The sequence below is a fragment of the Rhododendron vialii genome, chromosome 13a (genome assembly GCF_030253575.1).
Source record: "Rhododendron vialii isolate Sample 1 chromosome 13a, ASM3025357v1".
Classification (NCBI taxonomy): Eukaryota; Viridiplantae; Streptophyta; class Magnoliopsida; order Ericales; family Ericaceae; genus Rhododendron; species Rhododendron vialii.
Window position 1 is genome coordinate 26,406,093 of NC_080569.1, and position 16,065 is coordinate 26,422,157.

Consider the following 16,065-nt stretch of genomic DNA (forward strand, 5'->3'; position numbering starts at 1 on the left):
CCAATGGCCCCACTTCACCGAATACTAACAAAAGGATGCTATGTGCACCACTCTGGACACAATTGTGTCCGAAGTCGTTCGATGCACATAGATTCACATGCATCAAACGGCTCTGAATTTAATTGTGTTCGGAGTTGTAGATGTAGACATTCTAATAACTCAGCAATATACCTTTCCTTCTCTCTCTCTCTCTCTCTCTCTCTCTCTCTCTCTAGATCTCTCTCACACACACAACCACGCAAAACTATGCACTGTGATGAGTTATTAGGTTAAACCTGATGGGATCAAACTATTTGGAATTAGTTGAGCCTTATTAGTCCTATGTTTGTTGGCAATTCTGGAGTGGAAACATAACCCTGCCAACCAGCTTTACTCGATCCGCATTTGAACCATCCATAGTGTTTTTCTACTTCCTATATCCAACCATATTGTTCTTTCTCTCTCCTATGTCCAACCAAAACCGACAGATGAAAGATTAATTTGGAGTTCTCTCTCCTAATGCCATTCTTCAAAGACGGAGCTGTATAGGGAGCTACGACACCCTTTAGTTTCGATATAAACCTCAAATTATGCTACTGACAACCTAGTGAGCAGAAGCAAACGAGGTGGGGCCGAACAAAGTGGGGTTGAGACCATCGAACTTGTGGATCGATGTTTGGTCGAAGGGCTTTAGACCATGGAATTGCGGGCAGACAGTTGAAGGACTAGGCCGTGCCGGACTGGATTAGGTCGGAGCCGGTGAGGCACTTTTGATAGGTCGGTGCCACATGGATCCCGAGTGACATGACTTGGCCACGTGGCATTCGGTGTAATCATGGATGACGTCACTTGGAAAATGTTACTAGTATCGTAACCTGTCACGAACCCAGCACGGGTTTACTTGGAGGCCAATCGCAAACTCACTACATAAGGCGCAAAATAAACTACAAGTCGTTACTTTGACTAAAAGTCCTTAGCGTCCTTCATTCTTCTTGAATAAGGACAGACTTTGGCATTAGAGTGCCCTCCGGCTGGCATACGACCGTTCGGCACAAATGGTGGCTTCTCCTGTTTTCTCGCTCGAGAGACAAAGAGGAGGACAAATCCGGATACCATCCGATCAGAAAACGATGGAAGGACGGATCATGACACCACCCACATACACCCTCTCCCCAATTCTTAAATCTTTTGAAAGCAAAATTTTCTTACAATGAACTTTGGTTGCATTTCAAAAAAAAAAAAAAAAAACTTTGCTTTAATCTTAAAAAGACCATTTGAAATATCTAGGATGAAAATTTCTCACCCCTACATTGGCTCCTTCCACAAATTCTTAGCTCTGCCCCGGCCAGCAGCCAGACATGGTCACTGACCAAACAAAGATTTTGAAAAGCAAAAAAACAAAGAATACAAGCCAAGGAATATTAATGGTCCCCAATATGCACATGTTATCTGGATGTTTAGGCAGAAAGTTGCACATGCTCACCAATAGTACTGGGTGAGAGGACAACCACTAAACTGTTAAAGATTGCATTGGTATATAACTATATAAAGGCTAGGGTTCGAATTCTTTTCGGTTCAAGTTTTGAACAGAACTAGACAGTTCAGATTTGGACTTGATGTTCCGTCCGGTCCGAATTAAGGACCGAAGACGATTCGATTCCCTTTATAAACTACCATGAGGAACTAGACCAACCAGATCACCAAAAATATATATAAATACTAGGACTGGGAAGAGAATTATTCTGCAAACAAGTGGGCATGAATCAGTATCAATTGACATCCAAGAAAAATCATTCAATATATCCACAAAAATACATACATCAATATCCAGAGAATCTGGCTTCTCTACAGTCTGTTGTTGGACTACAAAGTGCCGTCCGCGTAATTCTAGCCATCTAAAAGTGTTTTTAACGGTTCAGATTTTAGCAAAACTCTTCCTTGAAAATTTTTAAAATTTGGATCGTTGAATGTAAAGATGAATGACTACGATGAAATGGCAGAGGCCTATCTGTTGGGTCCTATCAAGAAGAATCTGCCATCAAATCAAGTCAAGCCCAACACAGCTGGAGCAGGACCCATGTCCCTCATTTACCTGTCAACTATAAACATCCATCCCAAACTCCAAATTCCATAAAAAAATCTGTGGTGAATTATGAATGGTTCTAGCCCAAAACAAAAGAACCAAAAAAGAAGCATGTACTTCATAACTTCCATCAAGAAAGAAACAAGGGAAATCAGAGATAAGAGATTCCATAGAAGTACTGAAGCTGAAACTAAAAGGGACAGCTTCACACAGTATACACATCTCACACACTGTATGAGTTACAGGCTGAAGGGGATCAAGGGTATAGATGCTTTGAAATGGACACAAGAACACAAAAGGACACATACTATATCAGAGATCAACATCTAAGAAACAAGACTCAAAGTCTCAAACAAATGAGAAAACAACCCTCCAAACACGGAGTTAGCGATCCAATCCTCTATCTCCAAAACATGTCCCCGTATCTCCTTGTCGAAAGCAGTTATCCGCGATTAGTACCGATGGAGCCCTTACAATTGTACAAATGTGAGAAACCTAGCTACTAATAAAAACAGGAGGACTCGTACGATCATTATTTCCAGACCGCGGTATATGAAATCGTTACATCTCATGCACTGCCAACATTGTGACTGATACATCGATTAAAAAAAGTCACAGGAGTGCATTAAGACAAGGGAACATATTTTGGAGACGGAGAATCAAGGACCCGAATCCAGACGCTTATTCACAGGGTTATATTGTAGAGAAGCACGGGCGATAGTGGCGTGGTACCTTTCCTTCTTCAGGGCTTAATCTGATCATTATCAATACCCCATGAAGGAATATTGAGCTCAGTGGAGACCAAGGGTTCAATATCATCCCAATTCCAGTAGTTATTATTAACCGGCATCATCTCCATCACACTGTTTGTAACCGGAACTTGCCATTGCTCACAGCCCGCATTGCTGGTAATTGTGGTGGGGATTATGGTTGCTGTTTCCTCCATGGAACCCAACCCTCCGATGAAATCAAAACCGTTCCGAGATCGAAAGGACGTGGAGATCGAAGAAATCGAAGATGGGTTGCTCTCGAAAGAGCCTAAACTTGAGAAGGCGAAGGGTAACAGGGTTTGGTTTTGAACCAAAGGCAGAGAAGAAATAGAACCCAGAAAATCGCCATTGTTGCCGCCGCTGAAGCTTTTGGCATTGAAATGGCCAGATGGAATCAAGGCCTGATACAGGATTTCAGACATTTTGTCTTGATGATGATCGGCAACTCTTGAAGAAAAAGACTGAGTGAGCTGCTGGCTTTTGTTTCCCGTGTGCGTAGTAGGAGGATTTGTAGTGGCTGTGGCGGCAGTGGAGGTGGTGGCAGTGGCGTTTGACGTCTTCTGCCGCTTGTTTTTCCGGCCACCGCCGACGGGAACGTTGCGTAGGGTGCCGCCTTTGGTCCAGTGCCTCTTGCAAGCCTTGCAAAAGTGGCGCGGCTGAGACTTGTTGTAGTTGTTGTAGTAGCAGAACTTGGTGTTTGTAGAGGCGCATCTGGGACATGCCACCGGCTCCGGCGGCTGCTGCGACGGTTGCCGCCTCGCCGGAGCAGGTTTCGTAGGCAGGTCCAGAGCACCACCACCGCCACCATTAGATTGCAACAAGCTCTGACCCCAGTCAAGGCCATGATCACTAGAAACCTGTTTAGTACTCAAACCCATATCCCAAAACCACTAGTTACTTCAAACTAATTAGAGTGATTTGGAAAAGTCTCTCTCCTCTATATGACTAAGCAAACTTAACAAGATAATTCCTTTGTATTCCTGTTGAATCCGAAGATTACCAGAAATATAAGGACGAGAAAAATATTCTCTGGCCAATAAACCCAATTGATTTGAAGATGTGAAATCTCTCAAAAGAGTTTTCAAGAATCTACCACCTTGGAAAATCAGATAGAATTCTCTTTTGGGTGCAGTTCTTAATGAAGAAGATTGTAGTACTCAAAGGGGGAAAAGAAAAACCCTAGCCTTTGGATCTAGGTGCAAGAAGAGAGATGAATCTCAGAGAAACAAGGAGGATCAGATTCTGCTGCTTGAGGAAGACACTGTGCTGGTGTAAAGATATAAGAGTGTGGGCAGAGTATATTGCAACGAAATGGCTAGGAAGGTGAGAAGTGTGCATGTCCAAGCTAGCTATAAGATTCTCTCTCTCTATCTGTAAAATGAATAATTATGTAGCTAGAAGAAGATGTGTAACACTTGAGCCTGTATGTGGGATCTAGTTGCTGGGGTGGCAAGTGTATAAAGTTATTTGAACTTGTTTGATATTCTTCTCAATTTTTAGTACCATATATCTTTGTCTCTCCACACAAATGTATTTTATAGAGAGAGAGAGGGAGGGGGGAGGGAGGGAGGGAGGGAGAGAGAGTTACTTTACTTCGCCCCTAAGGTGAATGTGCCAAAGTGACACGTGGACGTTCCTAACACCGTTGATAGTGCCTTGTGCTTTTGGGGAGAAATTTTTCGGTGCCGGGTGGGTATATCTCACGTGGTATTCGCTCAGCACATCCAGGCCTTCCAATATAATTTTGGACGGCTCGGATTGAAATTTTCTCTTTCTTCTCACCCCAACATTTTCTCTCTTTTTCTCTTTTCTAAATCCGAGCCATCCAAAAATGTAATGAACAGTTCCGATGTGCCGAACAGACACCTCGTGGTATCCACCCGGCATTGAAAAATTTTCCGGGTGAGTCGTACGTGAACCACCTCAGGTGTCTGCGATAAGCATGTTTTGGTAGTTTTATACGCAACAATAATGCCTAATAAAAGAACGTACGTTATGCCAAAAAATGTAGGCTAATAGTTTTACCACTCCCCTATTTGTTAACACCACTCCCCTTTTGTTTTTATTAGGGTGAATTTACTAAAACACCCTTGCACTTTATGATGCTAGTTTTTTCTCACTTTCCAAATGCAATGGTATTTTAGTAAATTCACCCTAATAAAAATAAAAAGGGGAATGACATTAACAAATAGGAGAGTGGCAAAATCAGCTGCCAAAATGTATTCATGTGCTCCCTCTGTCGAAATTGTTTGCTTTGTACAGATAAATGTAATTAATCCATGCATGTCTCTTAGAAAATTTGATTAGATTTCAAAAATAAAAAATATTTGTTCTCTGCTTTTTTGTCATTTTTGAGGGTTAATTTATGAAAATCCAACATAATATCTCTTACTATTCAAAGAAATAATATATGTATTTTGAAGAGCATCTCACAATGAAATAATGAGCAAACATTGAAAATTTTGAATTCACGATTACGGTTTGCTATATATTTATGTCTAGATATATTATGAGTTCCTACATAGTTTAATGAGTGTATATCAAACAAATTTAAATATGAAATGTATTGTAGCATTTTTTTTAATGCCATTACACCTAAGAGGTATGATAATTAATAAACATATAAAGTTGTTAATTAAGTTGGCAGGAATAGACGTACGCAAGTATATAGGCTGTATCTATGTATATATCATGGTCCCATAGCTAGTCGCATCCTGTTTTCTGAATTGTCTGTTAGTGCATTTCTGTGTTAGCAAGAAAGAGACCTTAGCTAGAGATGATCCAAAAAAAAGACAGAGACCTTAGAGCCCAAGGAAGGGGTTAGTCGATCTGGTTAGGTGGTGAGTTTCCTTTAATTTCCACAAAATTGATCGGAATTCGATTATGGGAGTCGCATACGTTGCAAGAAAGTATATATTTTTCTTGTGAATTTCCTAGTTATTTTTTGCGTACGTAGATGACCTGCTTTTGACCGGACCGGAAAGGATTAGTTGAGGTACACGTAAACTGACCCGGACACCTCTCACCTTCGGAAGAGAGAGAGAGAGAGAGAGAGAGAGAGAGGGTGGTCGGTGAAGTTTGTGGTGGGCTATGAGTAGTAGTACTGATGGAATATTGCACTACATAGATTAGGAGATCAAAGGTGACGCGAAGTGTGAGTTGGGGGGCCAGGGAGGTTCCCACTGATGGCTAAGGCCGGGGTGAAGAAACCAGTTGTCTATCACGTGATTCCTCGTGGGGGATTACATTACCACCCTTTTTCACACATATATTAGGGCTTAGCATCATCCTATTTATATTGGATATAATAGGAAAAGAAAGCATTGAGAGACCTTTGAAGAGACCGGTCGAAATTCTCCTAGTGCTGCTGCTCGCAAAAACTTGATCCATCCCTTCATCACATGTTTAATAAACACACACACACACACAAAAAGAAAAAGAGAGCACTTACCTCCCCTTGATTTCTAGAGGTTCGGACAATGACAGAAATCTTCCCTCAAGTTTCTAGAAATACAATGCCTTCCCCTTTCATTAGGAGACCAATACAAAGAAGGAAGAAAATTGTTGACATCACCAACTATATATATATATATATATATATATATATATATATATCATTACCCTTTTTACCCTTATAAATGATGGTAGACATGAATGCCCTTCCGAACTCAGTTTAAGTACTAATGCCCCTAATCACAACTATTTAAAAATTAAAGAAACCAAGTTATTATATATATCTCTTATACAAGTCCGTCTCCAAAATCAAATCACAAAATATGCATGCATAAACATTTTCTTCTTCATGAAGCTTCAATGAACTTTTGGAAATTCTTTTAATTTGAAAGCCCCCATACGTATGTATAGGCATAATACAAAGGAATCAGAGTCCATTTCCCCTTCTTCTTCTTTTTTTATGAAGCTTCAAAAGCAAAGAATTCGCGACTTAGGAAAAGCAAACACATAATTTTTAGGTTAACCTAGCTATGACCTATGATATACTAGCACAAGGATTCATGAAGTAGGGTTAATTGTGTCAAGTTACTATCACTAAAATGGCCTCATTATCATATCTATAGGCTTTGGTTTAGACTCATTCTTTTCCTCTGATTTTCGTCTATGAAATCATTCCAAACAGCTACTACAGTACTACTTGATGCTAAAAATATTCCAATCTAAACCTATAGCTAATTCATGTGTCGTTTTTGGTAGACTCGATCTTAGGTCATGATTTATTGAGCATTGAATTCATTTCTTTGGGTCAAATGAGGTTCCTATACTATACTATGTGATCAGGTGCATGCATGCGCATTGCACTCGAATAGCAATTTTTTAGTTCATTTTGTGTGGGCCACTGAGATAACCTAACTCTTTGAACAAAGCATTGCTAACATGTCTCTCATCACAGAATAACAAGGGATGCCCATGAGATTAATTCTTTGTCTCGGCGGGAGAAATCACAAAAGTGTAAGATTATGAACGGAAAAAAAATATTAAATTTGACGACACTAAAGACAATAAAAACAGTTGTCTCAAACTTTTCTTTATGCGTAGTGAACTTTTTTTTTTTTTTTTGCTTTCAGACGTAAACTTTTACCTTCTAAATTTATCTAATCACTATAAATACCTAACGCATTTAAAAAGATAAAAAAAAACACCAAGATTAAAATTCAAGCCAATCCCGTGAGCTACACTCGGGAATAACAAGCTTTTGGGCTTAACATGAAGTTTCTACTTGGTATCAAAATGGAACCCATTTTACACCACATTTTGAAAATATTTATCAGTCATACCCCGTGATATATAAAAGACCGTACCCCACAAATGGTTGCACAATAATAGACTAAAAAATAGCCTACACGTAACTGACTTCAAATGCAAGTACTAAAGGTGAAGGCAGGGGTGGAGGCAATATGGGGGGCGGAGTGGCACGTGCAGCCCCCGGTCCCCCTCAAAAAAAAAAAAAACTATTTTTTGTATTGCAAAAATGTAATTTCTAGAGATCGAACGAGGGTATTTTGGGGGTTATTAAGTATGTTGACGAATGATCAATCAATGAAAATGTGTACTTTCTTTGGGTAATATGAATAGTTAACCTTAGAACAGGTGCATGTTTTAATTGAAATCACGGATCCGCAACTCTGTGAAGGGGGATGTTGTTAACTAAGGAGAGATAGCAATATCACATCGCAAGCATACATATAAAATGGGTAATCACTTTAACATAGTACTAGTATATGTTTTAGTATGATTCTCTTCAAAATTTTGAGTTTGCATCAGCCTCGCTTTCACTTCACTTTAATGCCTCGTCGGAAGTGACGAGGCATGCACCGGCCAAGATTAAATTGGATTTTGTGTTTCCCTGTTTTACAATATTTTACTAGTAGTTCGCGTGTCATTTATACGAGAAATTTTTGGAGGCAAATAGGGTACCGCTGACGTAGTACCCGTGCTGCACATTTGCGCCGTTTAAACATGCACCTGACAGCTCGCGCAGATTAAAAAGTACGGAATAGATTTTTCTTTTTTTTTAAAAGAAAAAAGAAAAGGAAAAGAGTCTTTCAATCTGAGCCGTCGGTTGCATTGTTTAGACAGCTCGGATATTCTGCACGGGTACAACATCAAACCCTATTTGCAACGAAATTTTTTTCCATTTCTACTACTTATTTCACAAATGGACTAAATAACCAAAAGAACAAGAGGACTAGTTTCACACATGAATTTTTCTTTGACCTTTGAATTTGGATGAAAATGATTTCCATATGAATTCAAATCAACAATTAGAAATGTGTAGAGTAACAATAACACAAAATTTAATTAAGATCACTGTATCCTATATGAGAGGTTATGTACGTAATTACCACAAGTGCTCGACGAGATTCAATTTTTGCTACCAAAAGGGAATGGAGGGGGCGACAAGGCTAGGCATGGCAACATGCCTTTAAGCGTGGCCATAGAGCTTCCAAACCCGCAACAAACAACATGAATCCAGAAAACTGAAACAAAGCTACACTACTAGACATATCTACCATCAGAAAACTAGAAGCAGCAAGGCACTACTAGCGTAATGCAGCTAGAAACCAAGACACATAGAAAAGGAACCTCATTAGGGGTTGGTAGCACCGTGCTGTCCCTGCCGATCGGGCTCTGCTGCGGTCTCACTCCGATAATCGGAAACGTTCACTTCATAGAGCTCGTCGAGTAAAACAACCGTGATCAGCCGGGACAACATGGTGTTGTCCCTTTGAGCGACAAAGGAACAGCACCAACCACCAGTTCGAACCTAAACGAAGCGTCAACAAGGAACTTTCATGAGCCTGAAAAATCTAAAAGGAATACCTTCCATTGAATGCAAAAAAAAGTCTATTCTAGCCATTTGTTTTCTTCATTTGGAAATTGGAATGAAGAGATGGAGGCTCTGATCTCAAACTCCACTCTGCAACCCCTGACAGGGCGGCATAAGCCTACCAAGCCGTCCGCCTAGGGCCCCCAGATTTTAGCCCGGCATTAGTTTAGAAATCGAACAATAAGATATAGTATAATGAAACGGCTTTGGGTATGAAATGGCTTTGGGTATGGCACCGCCACGAGAAACATTATTTTCCATTTTTGAGATTAATTTCTCAGACATTAATGACATTAATCAAAGTGTGCGTAAATTAGTACTCCTGAAAAACAAAAACTTGCGACCGAGTTAGCGGACCCCGCGGCCGGCCCCACCCCAGCCTAATGCAATCCGTACACACGTGAATTTACAAACTCAAAGCAAATTTGGTCGGTTGGTTAGTTAGGTAAAGTTGCTTTTTTTTAAGAGGTAATTAGTCCAATTTTCTTAGAGAGAGGCATGATACAGAGAATGTTTGTCGGACAACTAATTAATTAAGTAGTTTAGCTTAATAATAATTAAGTATGATTACTAATTTATACCCAAAATGTGTAGAGTCCAGTCTGTCAAGCTGAGAAGTTGAGCCCATCATTCCAAATGAATCTTATGTTATATATGTTTATTCGTTAATCGAATTGTCTAATCAAAATTAAATTGGTATTTACTTGACTTAAGCGCGTTCCCGCCGATGTTTCGATGGCTTTTGTTTGATTCTCTCATACTCCGTAATGATAGCCTATTATAAAAAAACTCGTGTTATTGTATTTTAGAAATAGAAAATAAAGTCCTTTCACAAATGATTGTAAATTTTGAGATTTTTATGAAAATTGATGCAAAAAGTTAAAAACTGCATAAGATATTATTGAGATCATAGAAGTGGTGCAAAAAAATTCTATAAACTATACTCAAAATGTTACTATCTTTTTTTATCAAAAAAACATGATCCGAGCCTTAATTGAATTTGTCTATTCCTCAAATTTGCTCATAGACTGTTTTCGATAACAGTATCAGAATAAATTGCCGAGCAAAAAAAAAAAAAAAAATCTATGCAAATTTAAACAATCGATTATGCCCCTGTATAATTCAGTTCAAAATTTGGACCGGAGAGAATCCGAACCTTTTTGCTATGATCAGATCAAGCAGCCATTGGTTTGGAATCATTGCCCTAATTTATTACAGGATCCATATTGGTTTACTAGTTTTCGTGATTATACTAATGGGAGAAATGATTCAAAGTGTCATTAACGCACGTGTCGATGCATAATGGGCTGGAGGGCCCACTATCTGGACCACTGTTAAGTATTGATGCTTCCTTCAATCTAATCAATTAAGTTATTTCATGTACCAAAACAGTTGACATCATAGAATTTGATGAATACTACATTTATATCAAAATTTAAATGGGTGGAAAAATGAAAATTTCATGGTCGAATAGAATTTCTTAAGAAAGTAAATTTTTAAATTTAAATTAACGTTTCATTTTAAATATAATAGACTCACTAAGTCATTGATGTCTGATCGACATGATCATTTACAGAGATGTTATATTTTTCGATTAATACATTATGAACTACTTGGATTAAATTTGGTTAGATTCAATAGACGTGTGAGATACATCTCCATTAGCATGAATAGAATTGGGTGCATCTGGTGTGGATGCACAAAATTAAAACTGAAATATGTATTCTCACACGACCCAAACCAAGGGGGTATAAGTGAATTTTGCCCTTTATTATGTACAAAATTGGTCATTCATTAGCCACTTCCTAGATTCTTGCGGTTACAAAATTGGTCTTATTTTGTTTGAGGTATACTCCAAAATATTCTGCACTCTCCTTCTTAATCCACGTGCTACACTCGATCTCTCAATCCTCGCTCTCTCAAACTTTCAGTAGTTTGGGATATGTTTGAAATACGCTTTTGCGCTCGCGATCCCGCTCCTGCTCACGCACATGCACGCGAACTACGTGACTTAGGTATAGTATAGTTAGTACTACTAGAAAGATGACTCAGTGCTGCAGAAACGACGTTCTAGGAGCCTTAATTAGGATGGCCAGAAAAACTCCCGGAGCATTGCTCTAAAAGCACTGAATAATTTTCTTGCTATTGGGAGAGAGAGAGTAAGCATTAAGGAAGGTATAACCAGCCAAGTCAAAAAGACAGTGATCCACAGTCCAAAGTCCAAACTCATGTATATAGAATAGAACATATTTGGACTAGGAACACACCTTGTCTTCTCTTTCTTTATGTAAAAGGAGGATGTGTATGGTATTAGTAATAGTAGGTAATTAAGTACCCTCCATTTGACTTATAAATGGTGGGCTGGTGACATCTCCACTCTGTATCATTTGGAATTGACCATGTCGTGGAATTCCATCTGCACGAGATGTGAACTGGATCTCATTTGTTTTCTTCATTCAGCTGTGTACGTAGTAACCACGACAACGGAGGGACTCGTCCCGTAAGCACCTCCGGGGTCTCAGGACGTCTCGTTGTGTCCAATCAAAATTCTGTTGTTTGTGATCTCTAAATCGTTCAGTTTGTAGAGTATGCTAGATAGATCGTTCGGTACGAAAAAATGGAATTGATCGGATATGATTAGCCCATTGGCCAGACATTAGTAGGTATACAAAAATTGTCACAGTATAATTTTATAAATGTATTGTGAGATGGATGTAGATGTCAATGTCCGATTAGCTTAATTTTCAACTTACAAATAGTGTTCGGCAATTGTTTCTACTCTCGTTCGATCAACTACTCGAGCGAAGGCTACCATTGCCCATAGGAGCTCCTCCCCCTAACAAGCTTTTTAAAAGAGACGTCATAGAGCCCAAAACCTCATTTTAAGAAGCGTTTCACCATATCACCACGCTCATGTGGCTCTTAATCCATCTGGTTGTACCTCTTGCCTTATAAATAGAAGGTATGGGATTCAAGTCTATGGAGAGACATTAATTCCCCTTTAGTTGTTAACAAACTAATTTCCCACTAACCCCTTTGCCAAAAAATAATACTAATAATAATAATAACTTGCAAATTTTTACCGATATGTTTAGAAAAAATAAACTCCCCTTTTCACGTTACAGGATAAAAGTCTTACTATGACCCCAAAAAATAACCACGAAAATTTATTGCAGTACTTGTTAGAACTTAGAAGCTATCCACATTCGAACTTTTACTTTTCGAAGACATCATGAAGCCTGGCGTGGATTTACCATGAAACCCACTCTCTTATCCTTATCCTCTCTCTCTCTCTCTCTCTCTCTCTCTCTCTCTTGTTTCTTAGCGGTGAAGAAGTTGTTGGACAGCAACTCAACTTCAATAGTGAAACAACATCCACTTTAGAATCTTTCAGGTTTCTGTCAAGGGTTTCATGCAAAAGGCGAAAACGACCTTTACCGAGTAGAAAAACAAATCAAATACGTCCACTGAAACTATGAGCTTGTAATAGTATCATGCATGTCACCATTCCAATGCTTTTTGCAAATGGATTAGTTACTCAACAATTGAGTCCAAATTCTTCAACTCGCAGGTCAATCATAATCTAACTTCTTTTGAACTCCACAAATGATGATGAAATTACAACTCCCCCACTATTACATATGTGAGTGTTCGCAAAAAATTATGACAGATTTTTAGATTCTAACTTCTGAAAATCAGTTTAAAATGTTTGTCAAAAGTTTTATGTAACTAATTCTTTGACTCTACAGATTCTGAGAATCTGAAAAAGGAAAAAAATTCTCAAAATTCCGAAGTTAGATGTGGGTAGCTTAATCTTCTGCAACACAAATTATTGAAAAAAGGAATGAAGTTCTAATAATTTCACAGCTACAACAAACAGGTTTCTCAACTTCTAATAACATTCGCGAATGGGCTTGTAGCTTATGGCACTTTCTCACTTCTTCCACATGAAAGGTATGGGTTTGATTCTTGCCAGGAGCGTAAGTACTTAGTATCTTGGTTGGTGCCATTTGGGCTTGCCTCACCCGTATGCCTCTTAGTGGTACCCATTCTCCATCCCCTTAGTAGGCTAGACATCTATCGAGTGGCAAAAAGGGAAAGAAAAAAAAAACTTCTAAAATAAAATTCAGAATCCAAAATCTGTAGCAAAATCTGAAATAAAAATCTAAATTTTGTATCCATAACTATCGCAAACACGCCCATATGGTGTAGATTCCAATTTTATCATCCAACAATTCTGCAAAGGGAACTGATTTTCGCGCTCCAAGATTTACTGCAGGCACTCCACCTTTTTGTTTTTATACTGTGATGTTGCTGGCAACATCAGTGTATATTTTGTTATCAGTGTATATTTTGTTTTACACTGTGATGTTGCCACTGTGATGTTGTGTAAAAACAAAAAGGTGGAGCGCCTGCAGTAAATCTTGGAGCGCGAATATCAATTCCCAAATAAATCTGTTTCGCTCTCTCACAGAGAGGCCTCGAATCTATCTTAACTCAAGTGATCTTATGCTCCTTATTTTTGGAGACCGAGAAACCCTAACTTTGTAATCAATCATCATATAGTTGTATCACTTTGTTCAGATTTATATTTACAGAAAATTAATTGTCTTTTTTGGTTGTAATGTTTGAAATTCTAACTTCGAAATTCTAGAAATTGGGGATGTATATAGTATTAGTAATAGTAGGTAATTAAGTACCCTCCATTTGACTTATAAATGGTGGGCTGGTGACATCTCCACTTTGTATAATTTGGAATTGACCATGTCGTGGAATTCCATCTGCACGAGATGTGAACTGGATCTCATTTGTTTTCTTCATTCCGCTGTGTACGTAATAACCAGGACAATGGGGGGACTCGTCCCGTAATCACCTCCGGGGTCGCAGGGCGTTTCGTTGTGTCCAATCAAAATTCTGTTGTTTTGGTACAAAAAAATGGAATTGATCGGATATGATTAGCCCATTGACCGGATAGTAGTAGTTATGCAAAAATTGCCAGTATAATATTATAAATGTATTTTGAGATGAATGTAGATGTCAAATGTCCGATTAGCTTAATTTTCAACTTACATGTATTGTTCGGCAATTGTTTCCACTCTCGTTCAACTACTCGAGCGAAGGTTACCATTGCCCATAGGAGCTCATCCTCCTAACAAGCTTTTTACAAGAGACTTCATAGAACCCGAAACCTCATTATAAGAAGCGTTCCACCATGTCACCAAGCTGATGTGACTCTTAGCTCATCGATCTGATTATACTTCCTTGTAAATGGGAGGTCTGGGATTCGAGTGGAGAGACATTAATTCCCCTTTAGTCTTTAACACACTAATTTTTCACTAATGCCCTTGGCCAAAAAAATAAAAAATTTATATTTAGAAAAAATAAACCCCCCATGTCACGTTACAGGATAAAAGTCTTACTATAACCCAAAAAAAAACACGAAAATTTATAGCAGTACTTGCTAGAACTTAGAAGCCATCAACATTAAAACTTTATCATGAAACTTGGCGTGGATTTACCATATATGAAACCCACTACCTTATCCTCTCTCTCTCTCTCTCTCTCTCTCTCTCTCTCTCTCTCTCTTGTTTCTTAGCGGTGAAGAAGTTGTTAGACAGCAACTCAAGTACTTCGATCAGTAGTGAAACAACCACCACTTTAGAATCTTTCAAGGTTTCTGGCATGGGTTTCATGCAAAAGGTGAAAAATGACCGTTACCGAGTAAAAATCAAATCAAATACGTCCACTGAAACTAGTATGAGCTTGTATAGTACCATGCATGCATGTCACCATTCCAATGCTTTTTGCAAATGGAATCGTTACTCAACAATCTAGTTTCTGAAAATCAGTTTAAAATGTTTGTCAAAAGTTTTATGTAACTAATTCTTCGAATGCACAAATTCTGAGAACCTGAGAAAGGGAAAAAAAATTCTCAAAACTCCGAAGCTAGGTGTGGGTAGCTTAATCTTCTGCAACACAAATTATTGAAAAAGGAATGAAGTTCTAATAATCTCACAACTGTAACAAACAGGTTTCTCAACTCTAATAACATTCACAAATGAGCTTGTAGCTTATGGCACTTCTTCACTTCTTCCACGTGGAAGATGAGGGTTTGATTATTGCCAAAAGCATGAGTGCTTAGAATCGTGATTGGTGTCATTTGGGCTTGCCCCACCCGAATGTTTCTTAGTGGTACCCCTTCCCTATCCCTTTAGTAGGCTAGATATCTATTGAGTGGCAAAATGAAAAAAAAAAAAACTTCTAAAGTAAAATTCAGAACATAATCTAAAACTAAAATGTGTAAATTTTATATCCACAGCTATCGTAAACACACCCTATATGGCATAGATTCCAATTCCATCGTCCAACAATTCGGCAAAAATAAATCTGTTTCGCTAAACCATTAATTAAAATATTTTTTCCCAGCTCTATTTTTAACTCAAGTGATCTTTTATGGGCACTCAATTACCGAACGGTGTCTTCCCTCCATCATCTCTGATACTACATTGTTTGGAGACTGACCCTAACGTTGTAATCAATCATCATATAGTTGTATCACTTTGTTCAGATTTATATTTACAGAAAATTAATTGTCAATCGTGAAGAAAGAGGCAAATATTTATTTTTTTTAAACATTTCCTTTTTGCTATTGTTAATTACTAACTGTTGGGTGCCTAAAATTTTGGTAATTGGTTGCCCATAGAAGATTACTTAAGTTAGAAATAGAGCTGGGAAAACCTTTCAATTAATGTTAAATCCTGACCTTTGAATGAACTAGGTGCCACTGCTCACAATTTAACATAGATTGGAGGTCTCTCCAATCCCTATGGAATTGGAGTGGAGCCGGGCTCCTTAACGGATGCTTACCTCACATGTAAATCACAAGCTAT

At 38.5% G+C, this 16,065-nt stretch overlaps 1 protein-coding gene across 1 annotated transcript; it reads right to left on the reverse strand.

The window, feature by feature from the left end:
* Positions 1 to 2,208: 2,208 nt before the first annotated feature.
* Positions 2,209 to 4,349, reverse strand: LOC131312790 (dof zinc finger protein DOF3.2-like). The gene has a single exon (XM_058340770.1). It carries the CDS (start codon positions 3,708 to 3,710, stop codon positions 2,805 to 2,807), a length of 906 nt encoding a protein of 301 aa, XP_058196753.1. The 5' UTR covers positions 3,711 to 4,349; the 3' UTR covers positions 2,209 to 2,804.
* Positions 4,350 to 16,065: the final 11,716 nt, after the last annotated feature.